This window comes from Aptenodytes patagonicus, chromosome 5 (genome assembly GCF_965638725.1).
Source record: "Aptenodytes patagonicus chromosome 5, bAptPat1.pri.cur, whole genome shotgun sequence".
Taxonomy (NCBI): domain Eukaryota; kingdom Metazoa; phylum Chordata; class Aves; order Sphenisciformes; family Spheniscidae; genus Aptenodytes; species Aptenodytes patagonicus.
Genome location: NC_134953.1, coordinates 58,893,457 through 58,919,561, shown reverse-complemented (window position 1 = coordinate 58,919,561; position 26,105 = coordinate 58,893,457). Strand labels below are relative to the sequence as shown.

Below are 26,105 nucleotides of genomic sequence, written 5' to 3'. Positions count from 1 at the left end.
AAAATCTGTATCAGAGAAGATATGAAACAAGAAGAAGAGCCAAAAGGCAGAGATGGGAGATTATCTAAAGAAAATCTCCCTCGGGAGGTGTATCCAAAGGGCTGTGCAAAATCTCCCACAAAAAGGCCGTTCTTGGGTCAAAAATGGAGTCCTAAAAATCTAAGGCTCGTAAAATACTGCTCTAAAAAAATGATGTGCCCTTCTCGGTGCAGATTAGAAGCAGCGCAGGGCCCTGTCAGAGGTGGATGATCCAGATCCTGAGAAGGCACCATATGAAACGAGCAGGCAGCTGGGCCCATCTTTTGGGGTGAAAACAGGGGTTTTAAGGAGCAGCCTGCAAAATGGCTGTGACTGAGGAGTGGGGGCTCTTTAAAACTGTGTTTATATATTTAAATCCTACCTGTGCACACATATGTATCTGCTTACATGTATACACACCTTACATATACATGTATATGCATGCTTGTGTGTATATACATTAAACACCCGCCCCAAGGCCTGACTGGAGGCAGCGAAACACCGCCCCGTAACCACGGCGACGGGTGGCTCGCGGCCCGGCCGCTTCCCCACGGCGAGCTACCGCCCGCGCCGCCAAGTGCGCTCCGCCCCCTTTCCCGAGCGAGGGCGGGGCAGCCCGGGAATCGCCTCATAGGTGACGCCGGCCCCTTCAGGCGGCCGCTCACGTGGTGCAGGAGGAGGCGGGGTAAAGTGGCCGGTAGGCGGAAGTCGCCCGCCGCCACCTCAGCTCAGCGTCGCTCAGAGCCCCGAACATGGCGGGCATCAAAGGTACCGAGTGCTCCCGGCCCGCTGCTCGCGGGCCAGGGTCCCACCTCTGAGGGAGCAGAGCGACCGGGTTGCGCTTCCGCTTCCCAGGCATTGCCTCAGCGGGGGGGCGGGTGTCGCGGGGAGAGGTAACCGGTAACCGGTGAGGCGGCTTCCGCCTCACCGCCTGTCTTGTGCCGTTGCAGCTCTCGTGGCGCTGTCCTTCAGCGGAGCCATCGGGCTGACGTTCCTGATGCTGGGCTGCGCCCTGGAGTACTACGGGTGAGCGGGCCGGCTTCGTTTCCAAAACTTCCCCCTCTTTATATATGTTAATTGAGGTGTTAATCTCATTTAATGGAGCAGTTTGGCTCTAGTTATCTTCTAGCTGCTTTTTGGCTCTTGGCACATGGCGGTTTGTTAGGATTAAATACCACCTCCTTAGCCAGTACTTGCGTTTCCATTAAAAAATGACTGAAAACAGCTCTATACTTTCTCAGAAAAAGCAGTGCCATCTTGCTAAACAGTCATTTTTAACCTCGGACAATTCTTTCCCTTACTTCCCTGTTTCTTTAAACAATCCTTCTATCACAAGACTCCGACTGGGATGTCTATTACACTTAAAAATCCAGGTGAAGCTAATGAGAGCACTCCCAAGGAGATGAGCGTGCAAGGGTGTGCCTTCACAGTCGGCTTGTTTATACTCCAGGACCCCTCTAATTTGGGAAAGCTCTTGGTTTCCATCCCGCTTGCGTGCATTTCCTGTGCCCTGTGTGTGGTGACTGTTGTTTTTGTGAGGCGGTGGTGTGAGTTGAATCAGCAAGGTGGTGCAAATTTAAGTAAATTAGATCCTGCTCTGCACGAAGCTGTATGAGTGCTTGTGCCAGTATGCAGGGAAAATGAGGTGGGATTGCCCCTTTGGGTGAAAGCGTGTGGTTAAATCACGTAATCCACTTTTCAGACCATAAAGTAGGATTACAGCTGTTGCAAATATTTTTTCTAAACAGAAGATATTTTTTATTGAAGCATCTGTCTAAACTGATTGTGTATTTCCTTTTTCCCCCCTCCCTAGTGTATACTGGCCTCTGTTTGTCTTAATATTTTACTTCATCTGCCCCATTCCCCACTTCATTGCAAAAAGAGTAAGTGATGACAGTGATGCAGCCAGCAGTGCCTGCAGGGAATTGGCATATTTCTTCACAACTGGAATTGTTGTTTCTGCCTTTGGATTTCCTATAATCCTTGCACGGGTTGAAGCGGTAAGTTCTGGTTGCTAATTTTTATTGTAAGGCACCAGTTACTGAGTATAATCTTTTAAGAGCGCTGTTGCGGTTTGTGAATCCTGTCTTTAATTTCACTACTGTGATGTTTCTAGATTCTGATGAAAATAATCACTCTGCTGAAATTTTGTCTGTTAATACTGCTTTTTAACCTGAACAAAGGACTTGCATGACTGAAAAGTTTTAGCTGTTTTTTTTTTCCAGCTTTGTTTTGGTCCAGTACAAGATATTATCTCCTCTTACATCTCATGCCTCTCTGTCTCATCAACTTTTGCACCGCTTCTTGGGCCACCTTCTTTATTTTTATCTCAGAATGTCTGCTTTCTCCATTTAGGATGCTGAAAACTTGGTGACTGGAGTGCATTATCAGTTAAAAGATAAAAGGCCAAACTTCCAGAGCTGCCCTTCTGGTTTTCAAAGCATTTCCCAAGCTCATGCTTTGTCCCCTCAAAGTCTGAGGAAATTCTGCTAGCTTCTTTTGTCTTTGCTTTCTGAACTGCTCTTCAGTGGTGAGATTTTCACATTTGTTTTGCAAGGCAAAGAACTCTTTCATCCTGTCTCCCAATGATGTTTTATGTGTTGCGTTGTTTTTCCCCTTCAGTCTTTCAGTTTTGCTTAAAACTTGTGTGCTTAGTTTTAATTTCGTTGTAATGCACAATTTCCCTGACACTGCATTTTTGTTTTTAAGTTGTGGACCTGACAGTAGGCAGAACCAGAAGTGACCACGAGGGGGAACTCTAATTCATAGCTATATCTTTTAAGAGTAAATGTCGTTTATTTGAGTAACCACAGTTGGGCAGATCGTTAAAGAAAGCTATTTACCTTTAAGACTACGTACAGTTTTCCATGCTTGTTACTGGCATTTATTTGAAAGGTGATCTTTTATTTTGTTGCGTACCAATTAAAGGGGAGCACTAGTTTTCACCAGATTTTTTTTCTATGGCTTAGGTATGTTTTAGTGATTTGTATGGCAAGGTAATTATTTTGTTCTAAAACATAGCATTATTAGCCTGTCTATTGAAGTGTTGTATTAGTAGTATGAGTGGTTGCTAATTGAATAATTAGTCACATAAATTGAATTATTTATTGTTTGTCTTTTTTCTTTATGCTTTTAGCACCTTTCTGTAGTATTTCGTTTAGTTTATCTAATGCATATAAATAACTGGCCTAAACCTATCTTATAAGAACTGCTTTGATTGTTTCATTTCAGATCAAATGGGGAGCCTGTGGTCTGGTGCTGGCTGGCAATGCAGTCATTTTCCTTACTATTTTAGGCTTTTTTCTTGTGTTTGGTAGAGGAGATGACTTTAGCTGGGAACAGTGGTAGGACATCGCTCTGATGCTGGTAATATTTTACAGCATGTATCACCATATGTATACTCTGTGTGTGTATATGTGTATATATTATAACATATGTGTGTGTGCACGCTGAGATGTATGTATGTGCATATGCCTGTAGTTTTACATTATCAGATCATAACATGCTTTTTTAAAATGCATTTCAGCCAAAGGGAAAAGGCCCTTGTGACAGCTGTCTTAATGTATTCAGTAAAAGCTGGAATCACTGTTGCAAATTTGTCCCCAAATAAGTTTACAAAACATAAGCTGTTTTACTCATTTTTTCACTATATATGCATTAACTTTTGTTTTAATCACAGTAGTATCATTGATACATGTGATATTGATCAGCATGTCTGTTGTGTTTTTTTTAACCATGTAATCAAAATAGGCCAATACAAAGATTGTCCTACTTGGTATTGTTCAACTTGATCAATCTTTCTGCTTTGATTAGGGATTAATGAATACTTGCTTTTCATTTAAGTAATTGTAATTTTAGTGTTTTTTCTTGAAAACATAAAAACAAACATAGGTTATGCCAACTCTTTTACTACCTAACGAAAGAAAAAGAAAATAACCCTGGTTAAAAACCCTTCCTTCCACTTATGGTGTTCATTTAAAAAATAATTCCCCCCACAAGATGCTCAGGCTTTGTCCCTATTCAACTTAACTGTGGATGTACTTTGGGAATAATATACTTTAATGCCTCTTTAATGCTTTGAGCTGACATTACTTCTCTTATGAAGATTCACAAAAGAAGAAACTATGCTCAGGACACTTACAATCATAATGTAGTTATACAACTCTGTATTCTTATGTGTGAAATGCCTGAATTGCAAAGTGAGTGTTCTGCTGGGTAGGACTTTATCTCCTCAGTTCTCATTGCTTTTAAAACATACTTGTTCAACTACTATTTTTTTTGTCTGTAAGAAGAGATTGTTATATTAAAACACTATATTTTTAAATGGCATTATTCTAGTAAACATTCACATAATCGCACTTATAAAAGTAAACTTTATTACGGTTTTGACTTGCTGAATCCTGCAAATTGTGGAGGCACGTAGTTTTGCAAAAATGCACTCTGATACAACCCTAACTCTAGAAGACATTTCAATAATCTGCAAAGGGGTAAAGGAAGAGATACCTTAGTTTATTCTTTCATAGAAAAATGGACATAAAGAGGTTTCTGCTCTGTGAAGTAAGAAGCTGAATTTCTGCATAGGGTGTATTTTACTATTGCAAGTTCTTTAGACTAGCAGATGGCAAATGAGTGTGTTATAGTTGTGTGAGTTAGTTCACAGCTGACTGCTATCAACTTGTATAGCTATGAGGGACATTGTATAAGGAGGTAATAGAATCCACCCTACAAGATGTGGCAGCTTCACCAACGCAGTGCTTTTTGCCCCCTAAGTTGTATGGAACTACTTATGCTGCTCTCCAAACTCTCTCAATACTCGTGTACTGCAAAATGGTGTCCTGTGGATTGCTGTGCAGAGCAAAGGTTCAAAAATTAATGAATTTTACATGAGTGCTCTGATCCTGGGTCTTCTGTTCATGCTCAGTGCCCTAGAGGAAGGGTACAGAAATCATTCTGTGGTCCAAGTAATGTAGTATCACTTAAGTAGGAATGGAATATCATGTTTCAGGAAGATTAATTACATGTTTTAAATTTAAACTTCAGATGTGTGTAAGGTGAACAGTTCAGTACTGAGGAATGCTGAGTAGCTGTATTTTATACTGAAGTGTGTCTAGGCTGTCATTTGTGTAAAAGAAGAATTAACATTAAAAGGCATTTTTTTCTGGATATTAATGCTTCATCAAAGACGTAGCAGGAATATACTTGTAAAGATGCTGTGCATAAACAAGTTCTCTTACAGTGTCTTCTTCCTGACTTAGGTGAAATCTGTTGGACCCTACTGATTTGTAAAGTACTACCAGGGAAATTATTTGTTCTAATTATGAGCCGGGTTGTTTAGAGTAATCATAGTTTCCATGTACAAGTCCTGCTTTGATTTTTTGAGAAGTTGCTTTTTTCCCATACCATGGCATTTTTCATTCAAATTGGTGAAGTAAAACAGCAACAATAATACACAGTTTAAGTGCCTGATCCTGTAAATGCCTGAAGTCATTGCTAGCGATTCTGTTTAACTCCTGTTAAAGTACTCGTGTGCTTGCAGGGTTAGGTTCTTGAGTATTTTTCCTCCTTAGAATTTATGTACCAAAGGCTGCAATACAAGTCTACAAAATTACTCAATTACTGATGAAATTTTGCTTTCAAGACAGTGGTGTGAAAAACAACTGAGATTAATTTTTCTTTAAATTAGAGAATCATTATTTGTAGAATCTGTTCTAGATCTATTGGTAAATAGTGTGCTTGTGGCAGATTGGGATACAGGCAGTAAACATACGACAATCTAAAATGAAAAGGAGGACCAGAAAGTACAGTCTTGAAGAGAGGTTGCTTCTTTGATGTATTATTCTGTTGTACTGTATTTCCTCTGATATTACTGTGGCTGGTGGGTACCTCATGAAATGGCAGGTGAATGTGGATGGAGAAAGTCAATGCTTTTTTTTTTCTTTTGAAGCAGCTACATGCACTAATCCTTAATGTGAACTTCATGCAGTTATCACCATGGACTTTTATTTTAAAATGTTTAACTTCAAAAATTGTGTTTAACAGTGTTTAAATCATGGAAATCTTCCTTGACCTCTTTAAAAGTAAATTTGCTTGAATGAGTCTTCGACATCAAATAGGGTTTAAAAAAAAAAAAATTCAGTGCTTTTTTTTATCAAGAGCTTCACTCATTCACACAAACCTGGTGCTTTGATGGCCAGTACTGGGCATACTGTCACTATCTACCAGTAGCAATTCACTGTGGTTTCTCTGAAATTGTTTTCCTATATGGAAGTGAATACTGTGTATCCAAAGTGCCTTAATTTCGATACTGTGCTGATTTTGTGAATGCATATACATGGCGATATCATTATGTCTCATCATCAGGTGAAAACCTGTTACTGCGTTTTATAAAGCTTCCTTGTCAACTAATCATGTTTTCTGTAATTCGGAATCCAGTGCAGTTTTTGTAACTTTTGTAAACACTATTTTTATTTTCTGTGATTGCCAGGTTCTTGAGAGGATGAAGTATTAAAACATGGAAATTAAAACATATTCTACTTTTATTTTTGAATTGTCTAATAAAACTGACTTTTTGAATTGTCTAATAAACATATCTGATGCTTAAGTATTTGTCTGTCTTAAATTTCAAGAGGTGACAACAGACTCCTGAGTGAGAGGAAAGAAAAGAGAAACAACATATCCAGTGGTGTTTTCATAATGGTGTTGTAGCTGTCAGGCATGGCCACAGTATGAGGTTAATGAGCAGTTCAAGTGTCTCTTGTACTGGTGTTTATTTCTTAATTGCTTTGTAGTGAAATGGGGTCTTCAAGTGCATTCTTGGTATTGGGACCCTTGGGGACTATTTTGCCAGGTGTTCTTTCTCCCAGAGCTCCTTCACATCTTTTTCTGGAGATACAAGTAAGTGCTTGTGGTTCTTGGCTCTGCAGAGGCTTTGGTACTTGGCTTCTTGGTCATCAGGAAGGTCAGTCAGCGCTGATGAGGTCAAAACATGGGGGAACAAAATTCAGAAGCTATGATCTAATTGCAATAGGTGGGATTACTGTTATGTCATGCATTTTGTAGAGGTCGTATTCAAATATGCAGGTAAATTATCATCACTTATCTCTTATGTACATGGTAAATCTGTGAGCTTTTTAAAGGCATTCAAAAAAATATGGTATATAAGATAATACTTGACCTCTTCCACTTTTCTTGCTTCAAAAGAGTCTAGAGTAAGATACTTCTGCTCTGTCAGCACTGATGGAACCAGGGATGCAGAAGGCATCAAAGCTCGCTCTCTTTTCTAGGTCAGTACTCCTGTAGTTAAGTTGGTGAATATATTAAGTGGGTGATTTTGATCCCACCAGTGCTTGTGAAAATGAAGCCGCCTCAGTTATTTTAATGAATTTGTGAAAGCACCCACCATCAGGAGAAGAAGGCTATAGTGTCTGTTTCTGAATAGCTGATGCTTTCTGTTTACAGCAATGACTTGAGCAACTAAGCTTTGGAGAAGGTGAGTATATTTGCTCTTTAAATCAGTTAGCTGCTGGCTTTGCCCTGTTTTGCAAGATGAATGTTTGGGATTGCTGTTCTGTACTGCCTAGCCCAACTAATGCTTTGCATATAGAGTAACTTCAGGCTCTAGGCTTGGTTCCTGAGCTCCCTTATTTAACCTGGTTCTGGATTTGCTAGTATTATCTGTATGGTATAACTCTATCCTTCCCACCCTTGTTCTTGTAGCTGCTTGTTTTTGTAGTTAACAGCTGTTCCCTGTCAACTTAGCTGGACGAAAAAAATAAAATACGCATAAGGGGTCAGGAGCAAGGGGTACTGGTCACAGTCTTGCACTGGTTTTGTAGTCTGTTCAGTCTGTTAAGAAAGCTGGTAACCTTCCTAACCAGTTATGACCTTGGGTAGCTTTCTAAAAACTTTAAACAGACTTCAGTCCCATAAAATGAATGTAAGCTCATTAATACCTGGGAGTTAACCAAACAAACTTGTCCTAGTAAGCCACATGTAGATTTTTATTGTTAAACTGAAAATTACGTAAAGCTCTAAAATGATCTCTATAACCCTGATCTCAATTATTAACACAGCATGACTTTTAAGATACTGCATCATTTACTCTGCAGGGATTGTTTCTGATCTATGATAATGGATTAAAAGACTATTTCATTAAGCTGGATGCACACCAGGTACTAATGACTAATTGATTTGTTTAAGTGGTCCCTGCCAATACATGACCAGTATGTACTAGAGGGCTTTACATGGAGGTGTCTCTTGATAAAACATGTAAGGAAGCATTGACTGGTGAATTGTGATTAAATTTTAAAGATCAGCTGGACACTCTTAGAGAAACATTTTCTTCAATGGCCTGTTCCTATATTTATCTCTTTGTTTTATTTTTTTGCTTTTGTTCTTTATGTTGAGGCTTATTTCAGCTGTGTCTCTGGGTCATTTTCAATAATTGGTTACAATTATTTATGCCCCATGACTAGTACTTCAGCCCGAGGTACTTCACTTATTTTTTGGGGGGAATTACTGCTTCCCATAGACTAGTTCTAGATTTTAACAAATATTCTGGATACTGCTTCTTTCTAATGGCTCGTTTTAAATGGACTGGTTGATTGTTCCCTGCTTCTGCTCCTGTGAGGGTGATCACCTCTTGTCTGCCTGTGCAGATGGCTTGTTTCCTGCTGGCCCTCAACACTTGGAGGTCCTTATGGCCATCTATGAGGCAGATACTGCTGGGGAGAGCACAGGGATTATAAAAACATACTATTTCCCCCAAAAAAATCCTTATATGATAGGAGGAGGATTGTTTTCAAAGTGAGATTAAACCTATGGCTTTGTTTAATAAAGTAATATATGTATAATGAACATAATTGTGCAAAATTGCACATAATATAGTCTTGATTTGGAGTCTTTGCATATAGGGAAGACTTCTTCCTGTGAAACATGCTTATAACATTGCTGTCTATTAAAATGAAGAATTTCAAGTATGTAGTTACAGCAGTCCTCCTGGGTGTTGTGATCTGAAACCCTGATACTTTCTTTGTTAGCTGTTTGCCTGCTAGCAGCTGAACTGGCATTCAGTGGTGAAAGTTGCCTGTGTTATATTGTATTTTTAATTGCATGTTTTCCCAGGGAATACTTATAAAATTAACTGCTCACTCCTGTGGAGTTTAAAAAAATCAACACCCCACCCCCCAAATCACATTCAAGTTATATATAGTTCATTCAAAACCCTTAAGTGAAGAATAAAGTGCTGAGCCTCAAACAGAGCTCAAGGCAAAAAGGGATGTTGATGTCTCCTGGTAGGTCCAGGAGGTCAGCTGAGGCTATCGATGTCTGTGAATTTTGGTTTTATCACTTGCTTTGAGCTTCATTTTCCAGCATACTGGCTAAGGTTCTCTGATTTTCTTGGTCAATATGAATAAATGACAGATGCTGCTTGGATGTTTTTGTTTGCTTGAGGATTTGGAGGCAAGTTAAACAGTATTTATCATGCTTTACAAAGCATATGCTTGGAATAAGAGGATTGATCATGACATTTATGTGTTTTGCTTACCCTTTGTTGTGACTGTTTGATCTGGGCTGTGACTTTGTTATTCATTTAATTCCTGCCTAAGACTGGTATTTCACAATATAATAGGAGCCTTTGTTACCAGTCTTCCATCTTAAAAAAAAAAAAAAAAAAAAAGCCTTTACACAACATAGAAACAAAAGCTGCAATAGTTGTAACTTACTGGCTACTGATCAAGTTCTCCCCTTTTGAAGCTGGTGGGAATTTGCTGTTGGGGTCGGTGGGGTGAGGAAGGAGAGATGAAAGAGGCCTAATCCCATTAGATGCTGAAACCCTTCATGTCTGAGGGCAATCTGTGAGCGTGCTTATGAGTCACTTCTAAGGAATAGACTGTCCATCTTGTCTGAGTGTCTGTTTCTTCTGGCTGCGCTACACAGGATATGGGGGTAATGTCGGCTACAAAAATCCATATGCCTGTATTTTAACAGAGGGCACTTCAGTCCAGGAGAGGATTTAACAGCTTGTCCTTGTTTCTAGTAACATGGCTCAGTGTCACCCTGCATGGCCAATCTTTATTTGGTATTTTTCTAACTAAATCTAATGATTGCAATGAGACATTAGGATGTTTTGAACAACTCCATGATGATAAAACAATTTCCCATATAGTAAGTCTTGAAAGAGAACTCTGCTCTTAGTTTAATTTTAAGATACTAAGAAATGCAAATTATTTCTCATATGCATACATAAAGTAAATTTTACCTTTTGAATCAGATAATACAAAATAGGCAGTATTATGCCTATAGGCATAATATAGGCAGTCCAGAGTATGCTATCTCTTCATTCATTCAAAGATTGCATTCTTAACAAATATTTTGCTGTTTAATTAAAATCTACAGTAGAAAATATATTAGTTTACAAGGATCTTTTAATAGCTAGACAGATACTCATTAGAAACAATTTTGAAATGCACGGTCTTTATCTGGTAGTCTCATAAGTGAGCAATGTGTAAAGTTAATTAGGATTCAGCAAATACCCTTAGTTAGGATTCAGATTATTTAGACACCTAAAGATTATTGCAGATGTTTCTTTGTTCCTCTCCTCTTTTACAGTGGTTGTGCCCCATCATCAGTCTGTTCTCTTCATCTTTTAGTCCTTTTCCCCCTAGGGCCCAGCCCTGCAAGGAAAGCACAGAAGGTCCCAGCTCCAAATAGGTGAGCTGCAGCTCTCTCCTGACTCCAGCCCTCATCCTAACTCTTGGGGTTGCTCAGAAGGCCCTCAGATCCCTTACCTAACCCTAGCCTACAACAGGGCCTAGGGGGTCCCCTCCCTGCTCCATGTGTGCCTTTAGCTACAGTTGCATTAAAAACCAGCCCAAAGCAACCCTCCCCCAATTGCTGGCAGTTCCAGGTTCTCTGAAATAAGAGAGTGAATTTTAAACTCCCACAGTCAGTAATTGCAACCAGTCCTTGCTTCCCTGCCCTGATGGGACTGAGCTATTGTCAACTCCGGGTGTCACAAGAAGCTGAGCCAAAAGCAAGTCACAGACATTCAAAACAGCTTAACAAACACCGATTTATGGATAGTATTAACAAGATGGAAAGAAGGGCAGGCAAGTGGCAATTTAGAAGGAACTATGTCATAAAATACTAATTGGTTCTGGATGTGACTTCCAATTTCTAATTACTTAAAACTTGCGTTTAACAGAAAGAGGCTAAAAATACTCAGTGTTCTTCTGTAAGGACTGACTTTCTCAGATGCACCAAGAAACCATTCTGAGATGACAGTTTCCTTAACCAGAGAGAAACAGCTTGGGCAATCATAGTTCCTCTTTTTGAGTGCTATTGTCTTGATTGTCCTTGCCCCATTTTCCCTCACTTGCCTTTTAGTGTCTTTGCTATTAACGCCAGGATTTGTGGTATAACTTGCTATAGCAACATGCATATAAAAAAAGCAATTTTTTTTTTTTAGCACAACCTCATTTAAGGAAAAATTTGAGTTTGCATTTTGTAACCACAACACTGGCTAACTTTTAAAACATCTTGTCTATCCAAGATGGATGCTTGGCCTTGAATTTGAGAGCTGCACAACAGTTTGTATTGAGGCGCTGAATGCTAACTCCTGTTTTTGTAGTCACTTTTCTGTCAAATGTATTAATGAACCAGAGGGCTTGGGTAGAAGGACAAAATTCATTCCCCAGAAGGTCCCTTAGGATGTAATGAGGATTATCCAGAGCCTCTTTTTAGATATGGTAAGACTAAGCAGAACAGATGTATGGGTAGCCTTAAGATTGAGTCATTATTTTCAGAGAAATCATAGAATCATTAAGGTTGGAAAAGACCTCCAAGATCGAGTCCAACCGTCAACCTAACACCACCATGCCCACTAAACCATGTCCCTAAGCACCTCGTCTACACATCTTTTAAATACTTCCACTTCCCTGGGCAGTCTGTTTCAATGTTTAACCACTCTTTCAGGAAAGAAATTTTTCCTCACGTCCAATCTAAACCTCCCCTGGCGCAACTTGAGGCCGTTTCCTCTCGTCCTATCACTAGTTACTTGGGAGAAGAGACTGACACCCACCTCGCTACAACCTCCTTTCAGGTAGTTGTAGAGGGCGATGAGGTCTCCCCTCAGCCTCCTTTTCTCCAGGCTAAACAACCCCAGTTCCCTCAGCCGCTCCTCATAAGACTTGTTCTCCAGACCCCTCACCAGCCTCGTTGCCCTTCTCTGGACACGCTCCAGCACCTCGACGTCCTTCTTGTAGTGAGGGGCCCAAAACTGAACACAGTATTTGAGGTGTGGCCTCACCAGTGCCGAGTAGAGGGGCACGATCACTTCCCTACTCCTGCTGGCCACACTGTTTCTGATACAGGCCAGGATGCCATTGGCCTTCTTGGCCCCCTGGGCACACTGCTGGCTCATGTTCAGCCGGCTGTCCACCAGCACCCCCAGGTCCTTTTCCGCCAGGCAGCTTTCCAGCCACTCTTCCCCAAGCCTGTAGCGTTGCATGGGGTTGTTGTGGCCGAAATGCAGGACCCGGCACTTGGCCTTGTTGAATCTCATACAGTTGGCCTTGGCCCATCAATCCAGCCTGTCCAGGTCCCTCTTGCAGAGCCTTCCTACCCTCAAGCAGATCAACACTCCTGCCCAACTTGGTGTTGTGTGCAAACTTACTGAGGGTGCACTCAATCCCCTCATCCAGATCATTGATAAAGATATTGAACAAGACCGGCCCCAAAACTGAGCCCTGGGGAACACCGCTTGTGACCGGCCGCCAACTGGATGTAACTCCATTCACCACAACTCTCTGGGCCCGGCCATCCAGCCAGTTTTTTACCCAGCGAAGAGTACACCTGTCTAAGCTGTGAGCCGCCATTTCTTAAAGAATGTGCTTTTTGACCATCATGTATTAATACGTGATATAAATCCAGCATTACTAGATAAGGCCAGTAATCACTATGCCAGGATGCATTTCATTAACCTTACTCCAGTACAACTGGCACAGCAGAAGTGTCTAGATTATATCCCTGATTTGCCCCTGTGTAGAGAAAAATTTTAGTTGTTAAAAGTTCACCATTTATCTTCACTTAAAAGCTTAACCCAAAATCCCCTAAAATCAGCGGAAAGCCTCAGTGAATTCAGTATGAGGTCCTGGCAGGAATGGTTTTACATACATATTTCCAACAACACTTCCACCTCTGGCATTCAAGTACTAAGGTTGCCACAGAATATCTGATAACCAAAGTCCTCTAGTAGGTCAGGACTTGTGCTTTTCTAGCAGCATGTAAAGGTATATTTGTACAGACACAGCTGGGACATACCATTGTAATGGGGAAAAATGGTAGCTCTCGGACAATTCCTGTTAAATGTATAAGTACATACATATATATATTCATATACTCCCATGCAGACTTCTGTAGGTATAATTTCTTTCTAAAACATAGAATATTATGCATAATGACTCCAGGATGAGGAAAGAGTCCACTCTTTCACTGTGACAGAATACAGATTTGAACAGGGAACAAAATACCTGACTGAAAATAAAATCATAGTGTGTACATTAAAAAGAAAAATCTGTTCTCCTGCAGCAAGTCACCTGAAAGACAAAAAAAAAAAAAAATCTTATGGAAGAACTTTTCTCTTGCAAGTCAGTAAGTTGTCTGGGGGTTGAATTGGACTAAACGATGGTGGTAGACTGATCATTTACTAGTGAGAGGATTCCAGCATGAATAAGTCAGTCAATCCTGCTCTTCTCAGAGCTTGATTCAGCTCCTGTTGAAATTGCTGGGTTTCAGGTTAGGCCTGAATTTTCTGTTCCCTCAGTGAGCAGTACATAGTCTGGTACCTCCATAGTCCAATCTAATTTCAGTGGAAGTCTTTTCATTAAACTTTAGAGAAAGAGTGCAGCTGAAGTAGATTAATGTCATGTCTGGTGGCTTTTGAGGAGGCAAAATGCAATGGGGTGCAATGAAAAGGTAGCGGTTCCTCATGGTGCAGCTCCACGTGAGACCATCAGTAGCTGTGATGCTACACTGGTATCTACAGACAGGTTAAAGTTTACAGTTTTTCTTAAGATGCAGTGGTGATATTTCTGATTTAAAAAAAAAAAAAGCCACAGATGATTGTGATTGGGCTGTAATGTCTTGCCTGCCTTTTTAGTGGTGAGATATACAGCAAATTCCTTGTGCTAAATCATAAAGGCTTTGTTAATAATTTTTAAAAGAGTTTTAAAAGATAAACTTTTTCATTAGCTCTGATTTGGCATATTTGGATTTTTTTAATGTTCTGTTTTAAATATAAACTCTTACTCTAAGCTGTGTACAGAATGGAAGAATTTTTATTAAATATGAAAACCTAATGTCTGCTTTATAATTCTTGAAAGTATATGCTCTGGCAGTGTTTATGATTTACTGCGTTTCACTGGGTGAAGCTTGTTCAAAAATGGTTTCTCAAATTTTGTGGGCTGTGAGGTATTTTTAAAATTGATACCTTTTTGATTTGGTATGAAAAATGTCCCAATTAACTTAATTTTAGCTTCATCTTCTGTTTATACAGTGAATGCTTCTGACAAGTGATGAAAGTCATAGTTAATGACAGCACTGAAAGCTATGCGTACTCCTTTTTTTTTTTTAGTGACAAGAATAATTACACCGATAGAAATAAATGTAAAGTCAATTTTTGTGGATCATTACAAATAGAGCCTGAACTTTCTGATTCTTTCTAAAAGGCTTTGTATAAATAAATCAAAGGGTAAAACCATCATTTTTCCATCTGTTTGTCTGACATTTAAGTGCCCATTTTTACTGTACACAACTTCTCAGTTATGGTGTAAGGTATTATAAGTTACTGAAACTAATTGTATTCTCTTCACTAAATCTCTTCTGTAATGTGCAGGTAATGAGAAAGTCTGTAGGTAAACTCATTATGAGGATCAGTCAATACGTGTTTTCCTGTAGCGCTTTTAGTAATCACATTAACTTGATAGCATTTCCCTGGCCTTCTGAAAACTTTTAAATTGCAGTAATAGGCCATTCATTATTACTGTATTTTTGTTTGGAGAGTGAGTGTGGGAACAGGATTTAGGCTATTTTGTTCCCATTTAAACATCAAAACTTCCTACCCAAAATGAAACGTTTTGAATTTAGTTTTATTAATCATGTTCAATAGTCAATTTTATCTCTCTTTAACCCACGTACAAAGAAACTGGAGTGGTGGAAGTGAAAAGTGGCAAGGTGGAGGGAAAGGCAACCGATGCATAGCTGGGGTTATCCGTGGGTGCCACAGTATTAGCAGCCATTCAGATGTCCTGCAGTCAGATGCATGATGGAATAATGCTGCATTAAATATGACCTCTCTGAAGGGAAAAGCTGTCTGAACTGAAGAATCAGATTTGTGTTTGACACACTTCAAGTGGCTAAAATACCTAATCAATAAGGGAGAATCTTGATGTTTGGAGATGCAGAGTACCTCTAAATGTGCAAAGCAAAGGACTGACATTTTAAACAGGATGCAAGGCATGGGATACAAGTGAAAGACTAGAGTATGTTCTGTAGCTGAATCTTCTCTGCTGCTCTAATCAAGTCTTGTATGGACAGCTTTGGTCTGCATACAGCACAGCATTTTTGCCTGTGTGTGGAAGGACTGAAATTCACATCTGCTCCTTATGATCCTGATTTCTAGGTTCACTGGTGTTTGTGTGGGTCCTTCCCAAGAGAAACCAGCATGAGGGGGCTGACTCCTTCCCTGCCCATTCTTCTTCATCTCCTCCAGCATCAGCAGTGGCTTAGCCTCTACCTCCTTGTGCAGAAGCAGGAGCATTTGGCAAAGGGAGGTAATGCTGTCTGAGGGAACATATTCCCACATGAACTCCACGTGGGAAGAAACATGCCATACAGATCACCTCCCTCCCCACAAGCCTCCCTCCATGCGTCAGTGTACTCTAAGCCTAGTCCACGTGACACTGAAAACTGGGGTTGCTAAAACAGGAAACAGCTGTCTAAGTCAGTGGTTGTTGGCTTGGTGCCCATGTCTTACTGCTCCAATTTTTGCTGCCAAGTATAGATGACAAAATTTTCAAAATCCAGTGTCACAGTCACAAGTGCTCTCACCAGCCCCTAAGTACAAGGGCGTAGCACCCTTCCAGCTGGCGGTGGGTAGATGGTTCCTGCTGGTAGCATGAGCCCCTTCACAGGGACTTCACACACACCCCGCCTTTTGTTGAGGCTCTGTCTCCCTGTTGACCCTTTCCCTCATGTCAGAAACCCATGATCTTCCCTTCGGTCACATTTCCTCTGTGCCAGGGCTATCTGTACACATCACTTCCGCCCCGGCGAGGCCCATCTGCTTGTTGTTCTTGCTTCTTCCCATATCTGGCCCTTCCTAGCCCATTTTTCCCTGTCTTCCCACCACACACTCTTTCTATACCCTTGTATTTTTTTTCTCATGCTGTTTTCCCATGCTGTGCCTTCCTTCTCACCCTTTATTATTTGTCTAGAAAATAAGTCATGCAGAATGTCAACATCTCAGCATAGAAAAGGGTCCACCCATTCCCCACTTTTTTTTTCCACTCCATTTTTCTGATTTCCATCCAAAACTATTGGCCACTTATGTTGGCATATTCCCCGATGTTTTGAAATTGTCTGATCTGGCTCTGAAAAGCTACTGGGACAGAAATGTCTTCACTGCTGCACATAATGTCTCAGCAACCCAGTACATGTGTTTTTGAGATGTATGTAAGCTGTGCTTTCTAATAGGTCTTGATCACAGTGCATCTTAATATGGATGAAATACTGCCAGATTTTGGAGACTGAGACCCAGATCCTCAAGGGTAGATGCTGAATTCCCCCTAAAATTAGTGCCTAAAGATGTGATTTGGAGCAACATTGAAAAACTAGTAGCTGAAAACTGGACACAGTATGCTAGGACTTCGCTCAATATTTGGGTAAAATAATCAGATTTTTAGGGTTTTTTTCATTGTTGCAGCTACTTAGGGGCAAATTACACAATTTTCTAGAAGTTAGGAGAAAAAAGCATGTTCTCAGTAGACACTCGATTATGATACAGACCCAAACGTGATACACTGAAGAAGATTCTAAGGCTGAGATAGCTCAGCAAAAGGGCTGCTGCCAAAAAGCCCCATGAAATTAATGAATAGTTGCTTGACAAACCACTCAAAATAGCAATTGTTGCTAAACTGGAGTGGTGAACATGGGATGGTGCTTTTAAGATACCAGGTACCTTCAGTGAGGTGAATTCCTGTGCAAACAGCTGTATGTAACAACAGGAACATGGTATGTTGGGCTGCCACAGCACATCATGCTGGCTGGTGCGCTGAAGGTGAGTTCTACGTGCCCTGAAAATACAGTGTATTCATCTTGGCATTATAAAATGCTCTGCGGCTATTCCTAGGATTTTAACCATATTCTAGAGGCGATTATGATCAGAAGTAGGTATTACTGATCTGTCATGAATGCATGCAGTGTTTGTACCAGTGGTTCGTATATTGCGATGATCTTCATTTACTTTTGACCCTGACACTCAGAAGCAATGCACCCGTTCCAAATGCATAGCAATGAAATCTTTTCCGTGTATAGTGTATTCTAGTCATGTTGGTATACTAGCTTACAGTTTAATCACTGCATTTACATGCCATTGACTCAATATTGTACAAGTCATGTAAACCAGATGGATTCCACCTGGAGGAATTTACAGTCTCAGAGACTCCACAGTGTGACAGTCCATCCAAACACTCAAAATTCTAGTTAATCTCTTCCTCCTTCTTTGTTTTAAAATACTTCTGTCTAAATATCAATTTAGACAGAGGTGTTCTTCCTTCATACTCTGGTGTTATATGAGAAGTAGAAATCGATTTTGGAGAAAACGAATTTTGAGGCAGTCTTTGACAAAGCAGTTGGGGGTCACAGCTAGCAGGCTAAAGAATATCTATACACAGCGCAGCTTGGGAGAAGGTAACATCTAGGAAGTGGGAGAAGAGGCAGAATTAAGGCTGACCTTGTGGGCAGAGGCACTGTGGCCTTGCAGGCACTTAAAGGACAGAATATGAGTGATAGGACTGGCTGGTGTCATATGAGACTAATGACATTAAATATGGCTTGATGGATTAGGAATTGGTTTGGTTAGGAATTGCCAGTGTAGTTGGGTGGCTTCTGTTTTGCAGGATAAAGTCTGATAAGCGGTTTATGAAAGCACTGGCTACTCTTAAAGTACAGGAAATATTAACAAAGGGATTTTAACTACAAATAGAATGTAAAAATGAAATTATGGTTGGATTCTTTCAGTCTTCACATGCATTAATGTGAAGGTGGTTTCAGTCTCTGGAGGTCTGGTACTCTTAGGTAGCGGCATGTCCAGAATCTCTGCTGCAGTTACATTTCTCAAAGAACATTGCTGGGTTTGGTTCTTTTTTTGGACTACCTTTTTTGTCCTCCTGTAAAAAGGCCTCTTAAGCTATAGTGGATGGACATATGATCCTTTCCTTTTTTAGAGAAGAATAATGCATCTGAAAAGAGCTATGAAAGACGTGTGATATTCTCTTTTATTTAGGAATTTTTCCCTTTTTGGGATGGTGGGACAAGGTGGGTGAGGATCCTTCTCTAACTTCCCCTGCTTTCATGAAAAAATGGTGGCATTTTAATTTTTTGTGGGCGTGAAGTAGATGGGGTTTCTATTTTATGTTGGATGAAACTCATCACTGATATATAAACATTTGAAGTAAAATCCTGTTTCCATAGCCAAAACCACAAAAGTGGCCTCAATTTGGGTTAGACCACTGTTTCATTTGTTTTTTTTTTTCTCTGTAGTATTGAGTGCATGAATGTCACACTGGGCAACAGGCTAAACTTCTGCCAGGTTTAGAAATGTCTAAGTTGCTAAAAGGCCTAGATTTTTTTCATGAAGGTATTGATTCAAATAATCTTCTCATTTTCTCCACCATTTATCTCTCTTGCCAGTTATATTCTGTGAATTCATATCCTCTGTGCTAGATGACACACTTGAGAAACTCAGATTGGTGCCAGGTTTTATAAAGTGCTTCTGGAGATAGATTTCCACCACCACCCCCTTAGGGAAAAAGTAGTGGTGTTTACTTTCTTTTCACTGAAATGTTGTTGAGTAGTGCTTTCATCCTGGCAGGGATTATGGGGATAATAGACTAAACAATACTTCTCTTCTGAACCAAAAGCAAATCATGTTTTTTTCCATGGTTATAGCATCAGCAAAGAGTAACTTTACATGACCAGCAGTGTTTTGGCTGTGCTACAGTCCCATTCACGTGCATTTTCACTACAGTCTGAATTGAGTGAATACACATCAGGAAGAAAAATGGAAGGAAAAAGCAAGTCAACCCATTGGAGAGGTGTCTGATAGCTCTATGTAAGTTACCTTCACTCTTTCCATTATCCTCTGCTTTCTATATTTTCTAGCTGCTAAATCCTGTTAAGCAAACGCATGATCAAGAGGTGTTTTTACTGGAATCAAGAACCCTGGCTAAAGCACCAATAATCTTTTACTCTGTTGAGCTGCATTTTTTAATTCCCTTTTTTTGATGCACTCCCCTCCCCCCAGCACATTTCAGCACATCTTTGCAGAGGGGAGAAATCGTGGATCTCATTCTGCTACTGTAAGTTGGAAACGTATTCAATCGCACACAGTCCATGAACTGACCTCTAGGTAAATGCTGTAAGATGAAGAGTTCAGGGAGGGAAATCAACACGTAAGAACATGTGGAGAGCTTGTTTCTCTTTTCCCCACCATAGGGACACATGAGAGGAGGCTTTCAATAGTTGCTTTTATTGTAACTTGATCGTGCCTTTGTACTCTCAGTCTTTATTCCTGCCCGTAATGATATGAACTACGGAAAGGTGCAGCTATAGGCACCTGTTCTCTAGTATTGTACGTCCTTGGTTCATTTCCTTCTCATCTGCCCAAGAGGGTCACGTTTTGCTATCTAAATATCTTGCTTCTGTAGAGTTAGAACAGAGCTTAACCATGCCACCTTGCAGCAATAAGACCTCATGGAGAGCGTAACAGGTCTTCCTAAGCTGGCTGAGCAAGGTTGTCTATGTTCTGTCTTGTGATTACTAACTGTAACTTTAATGAAGTAAACTGATAGGTATGCAGGGGTGCAAATATAGCAGACATACAGAAGCACTTGAAAATGATAACAAATCAACTGGTAAGAGACTGGGAAAATAGTGGAAAGGACAGTAGAGGCAGAGCTCAGAATGGGCCATGCTGCTTTGCTATTCTAACAGGCTAAAAGAAAATCTACAGAGGAGAAGACTATTTGTCCAAAGAAATAATAATCTGTCATTTTACCATGATTCCTACAAGAGGAAACTAAATTACAGAAGGACTAGAAAAGCAAGATTTGTCTTATTTCCCCATACTGCAGTTTTCTTTCTGCATGCACTTTCCTTGTTCTCCCTGGAACCAGGTTTCATGTTCCCACACACGAGGCTTAGTCATTTAAGAGAAAATTAGATCGAATGTATTTTAATTTATAATCTGAGAATTAAAATAATTAGAGAAAAAGACAATTTATTAGAAAACAGGTTTGTCATTTAAATATTGCAGAAGTGAAGTACAAAGGTTCACATAGCAGATTGATTTTCAGTATCTCAGAGGCAGCGTAAGTACAACCTATGATGTAAATGTTACTATAGTAACTAGTGTTTTTATTTAAAAGCCCAGTAAATAGACATATCAAACCCATATAACTTGTCAAAATGTAAGTTAAACCACAGAGCCTGCTAGTTGAAGGAACACTTTTTTTGCCAAACTTGTATTTTTGCTGCAATTTCTCCCTAATGCACTCAGTATTTTCTTCTAGCCAAATGGCCATTTGGCACTCAGGCTTCACTAATGGTGACAGCACTAATTACCTGGGACCTCTCATGCAGCCATGTGAAGGCTTAAAAAGGGATGAAGATTCCTAGTGAATTTTCTGTAGAGCATTCTCTTCTGCCTCCCCTGAAAGCTTGTTCCAAACAGCTAGAGCTACCTAACTATAAAAAGAATTAAGAATATGTTATGAAATATTATATATTCCTCCCTCCTATTCCACTGATTCAGCTGAACAGGAGAGAAGTGTCCCTTGAGAAGCCAAGTGTGTTTAGTGCTGCTCTGTTTTCCTCTCTTCCTTCTTCCCGCTCCATCTGAGCAGCTGGTGCGACTCTGTGTCCCTCCTGACCCTGTGCTGGCCACAGCCAGGGCTGCCATCAGAGCTGACTGTCCCCTGAGGTGTCAGCTCTGCTCTCTCAAATTTGCATTGTATGCTTTGATTATAAAGTAATTACAGATTTGCATAAATGAAGAACCGTGTCTTATGAATATCAAGGATATATTCTGCTTTCTGTGCGATTTTCATTTTGAAAACTTCCCTGTGCTTGCTAGCATAAACTCATGTTAGTTGTTTGCCTAAAAGATGAGTAAGAGTGGGTCCTTGCTGTTTAACCTGTTGGTATTACATATTTTGTGTTGGACAGTGAGGCTTTTGTGACTAGACCATTGATGCGTTTAAGGTTGATTGCCAGGAGGAAACCCATCTTGTGCTGTATTTGACATAGCTTGTTTTCTAGAAGATCATGCTCGCAAGCATTTGGGAACATCACAAGCTTTTAGCACGTTCTTGCAAAGAGGTTGGGATACAACCTTTGCATCTGCCAGCTCTAAGTTCTCAGAGGGGTTTTAGTATCCTTCAGGCTTTAAACATGTGGGGTATGTCCTGCAGGGTTCCTCTCTGCTGGGAAGGATGGGATTTGGGGAAGGAGATGTGAAGGGAACAAGCCTCCTAGATAAGCTTTTAGAATGGTTGCCAACAGGATCTGAGCCCCCAGGCAGGCTGAAGGAAAAGTCCTAACAAAGGACTAGACAGATTGAGAGCCAAGAGGGAGGAGCAAATGGGTGTGAAGCCAGTTTATAAATGGAAAGAACTAGCTTGAAGCTAGGGAAGGGGGCTCAAATATATTGTAGGACTGTCACCTGGGGAGAGCGGGCAGTAGCAAACAGAAAGCTGGAGAACTGGGATGCAACTCACCTGGCCAGGACAGAGAGGGAAAGGCTCTTATGCAGCTTGTGATGTGATGGAGGGAGACTGAGGTGCTTCTCCACATGGCAACAGAGCAAGGTACAGCGCACTGTGCTGTCTGGTTAGATTCCTGGTTGTGGCAAGGAGAAAAATTGTATGCATAGCATCTGTAATCTGACCTAGCCCACAGAAAAATCAATGTTACTGTGCAACAGTGCATCTGGGGTTGTGACGTAGATGCAGCTTAAGTCTCGCTTGCTGTCAATGGTGATCCTTCTCAAGCTGTTAGAACTCTGTTTTGATATTGCTGATTAGCTGAGATCAGGACTCACTGTGATGGGCAATGAATGAGTGTTTTCAAGGGAAATCACTTGCCCTGAGGAGATTATACTTTAACAGGCAAGACAAGAAGAATTGCCAGTATTAACAATGAATACCTGATGGGCTGAGACCTGTTCCAGTGACTCACTTATGATCAAACTAATCAAATCTACACAAACGTGTTGCAAGTAGTGGAGGCCTTGGCTGACGAGTCCGTATGGCCAGCATGACACCATGCAAATTTACAGTGTAGGTCCAGGACCACCACAGACCTGTTCTCCTGGGGTTGCACTTGAGGCAGTAGGCTCAGCTTGCAGAGCCGCAGTGAGTTGCTCCTCAGTGCTGACAAGACCAGTTAGCATGGCCAGATCTGGCCTTTCAGGCTGTCCTGCCAGTGAGCAATCACAGCTACAAACTCAATTTAAACCTTGTAAGCTTGGCTGCCTTAGGAAAGAGGAAAAACTTTCTTCAGGATAACACAGAGTATCAAATGCATCTCTGCATGTGTACAGATACAGGAATGCATTCATAAGGGAGAACTTTAAGTATTTAGTTTTTTGTTTTTAATCTTTCCCAGTTATTTTTTTAAAAACACATATTGACTAAGTTATCATAAATTTATCTTGATAATGAGATACAGCTCCCATAGGATGACAGGATCACTGGATATTTAAGGTTAGAAGGGACTTCAGGAACTCTCTAAAACAACCTTCTGCTCAGGCAGAGCCAGCTGTGAGATGAGGCCAGGTGGCTCATGTTTTTATCCATCCTGGTCTTGAAAACCTCCAAGGATGGAGACTGCTCTTCCTGTTCTACTGCTTGACTGTCCTCATGGGGAAAAAGTTTTTATTTCTATCACTTCTGAACCCTCTCATTTCAATTTATGGCTGTTGTCTCTTGTCTTCTGACCATGCACCACGTTGAAGAGCCTGGTTCTGTCTTCTTGATAACCTCCCCATAGGAATTTGTGCACTAGTTGCCAATTTGTGAACAAGTTTGGCACTGGTGCATCCAGAAGATGACATGTTTTTCCTGCAAAAATGCCTGCTGCTCATAAGTATTTTTAGTATTGTTTGTATAGATGCTTCAGACAGACTTATTTGGTAAACTCTGAGATGGTTAATGGAAGTAACACAGAAGCTTAAAAGCACAAGGAAACGTAAAAATCTAGAAACCTGATGTGTCTATCAACTTGAATTATTAATGTGTGGGGAAAAAGCATGATGCAAAAGTGTGCAATTTGTCGCATATGAATCAAACTTTTTACACTTCTCTCATGAATAATTTTCAGAGTCTCTATTATCCTCAGAGACTTAGCAGCTTTGTGTAATTTCTATCTATCTGACTCACTGAATGACTTCATCCTCTGCAACTATTTTCTTGCCTCAAACTTCCATTTAAGATGGCAATAGTAGTTTATATCACAATCTACATACATTTAGGTCTCTCTCCATTTTTTCTATATATATTAGGAATGAAGTATTTGCATGTACACATTTCTGAGCATCTAGAATATATAGCTGAGCCTAAATATCCTGAGGACAACACTTCTTATGTTAGCCTGGCAGTGACCTCCTCCCTTAGCTTCTGTATGTTTCCATCAGGTGTTTAGCAACACGCCACTAGGGCTGCTACATCCATCTTGGGACACTGACCTCCTTCAGCCAGGGCAGGAATACTCATGCCAGGGGAACTCTAGTGAAAAGCCAAACAGTTCTAAATCAAAGTTTTTTTGAATATTAGCCTATTACTTTATAAGGTTTTCATCTGTCTCTTGGTATCCTTCTGTTTTTCCTGCACGCTTTTTGGGACAGGGAGCATATTCTCATAGTGCATTGGTAAAGTATCTGAAACATGAACCCTTGGAGAAAGGTGTTTAAGGTTAATACAATTCTGCAGAGTGAGGCAGGTTTTTCATTAATGTTACATTTAACCCCAAAGACAGAACTTGTTAACTATTTGTCAATAACTTCACTTGAATTTGTTTCTCACAGGAGAAGGATCTACTTGCTTTTAGGTGCTTGTCCAGTGTGTTAGAGGTAGAGACAAATTTTATTCTTTCATGTAAAGATAGGGATTTGGAATCCTACTTCTCTTTTTCCCAGTGAGCATCTTAATAGCATGTTACCAGGACATTCTGTGGTAACTGCTCTGCAGGCAGGACAGTTCAGCTCTTCCACTATTCACAGACGAACTGGTCTTATCCTGCCATCATGTGAGATGAAGAAACGAGTTTTACAGATCTTTAAAGAAGAGAAGATCTATTCATACTACACCTTGTTCAAAAGTTTCTCTTGACGATGGCATAAATTGTCCGAGAGTGGGTCAATGTTTTAAGATCCCTATTTTGCTGCTAGCATATCTGCTGTTAACAGATGTGATTCATTCCTGTATGCCTCCAAGGTGAATCACTGTCAATGAAGTTTAGACAGCTAACGATGAATGTTTCTGTCCTGGAAGGTAAACGTGTGTGCTCCCAGAGCTGCAATTGTTTCTCCAGTCCAAAGCAACGCTTTAACTTTTTGTCCTATAACAAAATAAATCAACAGGGGACTTCTGAATAATAGGGAGCAGTTATCCTGCTCTAAATTAGAAAGGTGTGTCTCTTGCCTTATCTTTATTAAATGAATATAGTTACACTTGCATCAATCTGAAGAGGAAATTTGAGCATGCAGCTGCTAGGGGTTTCCAGCAGAGGAGGAACATACATGTAATTACCTGGTTGTATTTGATAATGGTATGTCAAATAAGATTTAATGTCTATTCAATTGTTCTTTCTTCTGGTTACAAGACAACCCTATTTTTTTGATTCTGCAACTAAAAGTTTAGTTTGTTAGTATATTTGATGCCAATTTATTGTATCAGTCAAAGTACAGGACTATAATATGCGTACAGCTGTGGGAAACATGAATCTTTCGGGGAAATAACATATTTTTCTTTTACACAGAACATGTTTAATCACCTCTGCTATTTTTAATTTGCAATGTGGATTGCAGAGAGCATTTCTGTGGGTGCACAAAAAGTAAAGTTTAATTTCTTGGTGTTCTTAATACAATAGCAAGCTTTTGGTTGGCTGATTAAGCTCGGATGGTGGTAAAGAGGTGTGGAGAGATTAAGTGCAAAACATTCTTGCAGCAGCAAAAATGAATTACTGAAAACATCCCCTTGTGGAGGCAGAGACCATCTTTGCATTAATTTCATAATGAAAACAGACTTTTCACTTCTGGTGGTCATTAAATGATTTAGAAAAACTTCTGATGCATACATATGATTTAGATATAGAATAACAGTATTTGATTTTTCTGTAGCAGTTCCATAGTTAGTCTCTTTCACCTGTTTAAACACCTGGAGAAGAGAGGGCTCTGGGCAGACCTTATAGCAGCCTTCCAGTACCTGAAGGGGGCCTGCAAGAAAGCTGGAGAGGGACTTTTTACCAGGGCATGTAGCGATAGGACAAGGGGTAATGGCTTTAAATTGAAAGAGAGTGGATTTAGATTAGGTATAAGGAAGAAATTCTTCACTATGAGGGTGGCGAGGCACTGGAACAGGTTGCCCAGGGAAGCTGTGGCTGCCCCATCCCCAGAAGCGTTCAAGGCCAGGTTGGATGGGGCTTTGAGCAACCTGGTCTAGTGGACGGTGTCCCTGCCCATGGTAGTGGGGTTGGAACTAGATGATCTTTAAGGTCCCTTCCAACCCAAACCATTCTATGATAAACTG

The 26,105-nt window shown here is 40.4% G+C and overlaps 1 protein-coding gene across 1 annotated transcript; it reads left to right on the top strand.

Moving 5' to 3' along the window:
* Positions 1-724: 724 nt before the first annotated feature.
* Positions 725-6,619, top strand: LEPROT (leptin receptor overlapping transcript). Its single transcript, XM_076339995.1, has 4 exons — positions 725-786; positions 969-1,044; positions 1,832-2,018; positions 3,250-6,619. Exons 1-4 carry the CDS (start codon positions 771-773, stop codon positions 3,364-3,366), a joined length of 396 nt encoding a protein of 131 aa, XP_076196110.1. The 5' UTR covers positions 725-770; the 3' UTR covers positions 3,367-6,619.
* Positions 6,620-26,105: the final 19,486 nt, after the last annotated feature.

What these genes read in the sequence shown, in the direction of transcription:
- LEPROT (XM_076339995.1), top strand. An exon ending in TGCGCCCTGGAGTACTACGG is followed by an intron (nt 1,045 to 1,831) that starts GTGAGCGGGCCG and finishes CCCCCTCCCTAG; the next exon opens with TGTATACTGGCCTCTGTTTG. An exon ending in TCCTTGCACGGGTTGAAGCG is followed by an intron (nt 2,019 to 3,249) that starts GTAAGTTCTGGT and finishes GTTTCATTTCAG; the next exon opens with ATCAAATGGGGAGCCTGTGG.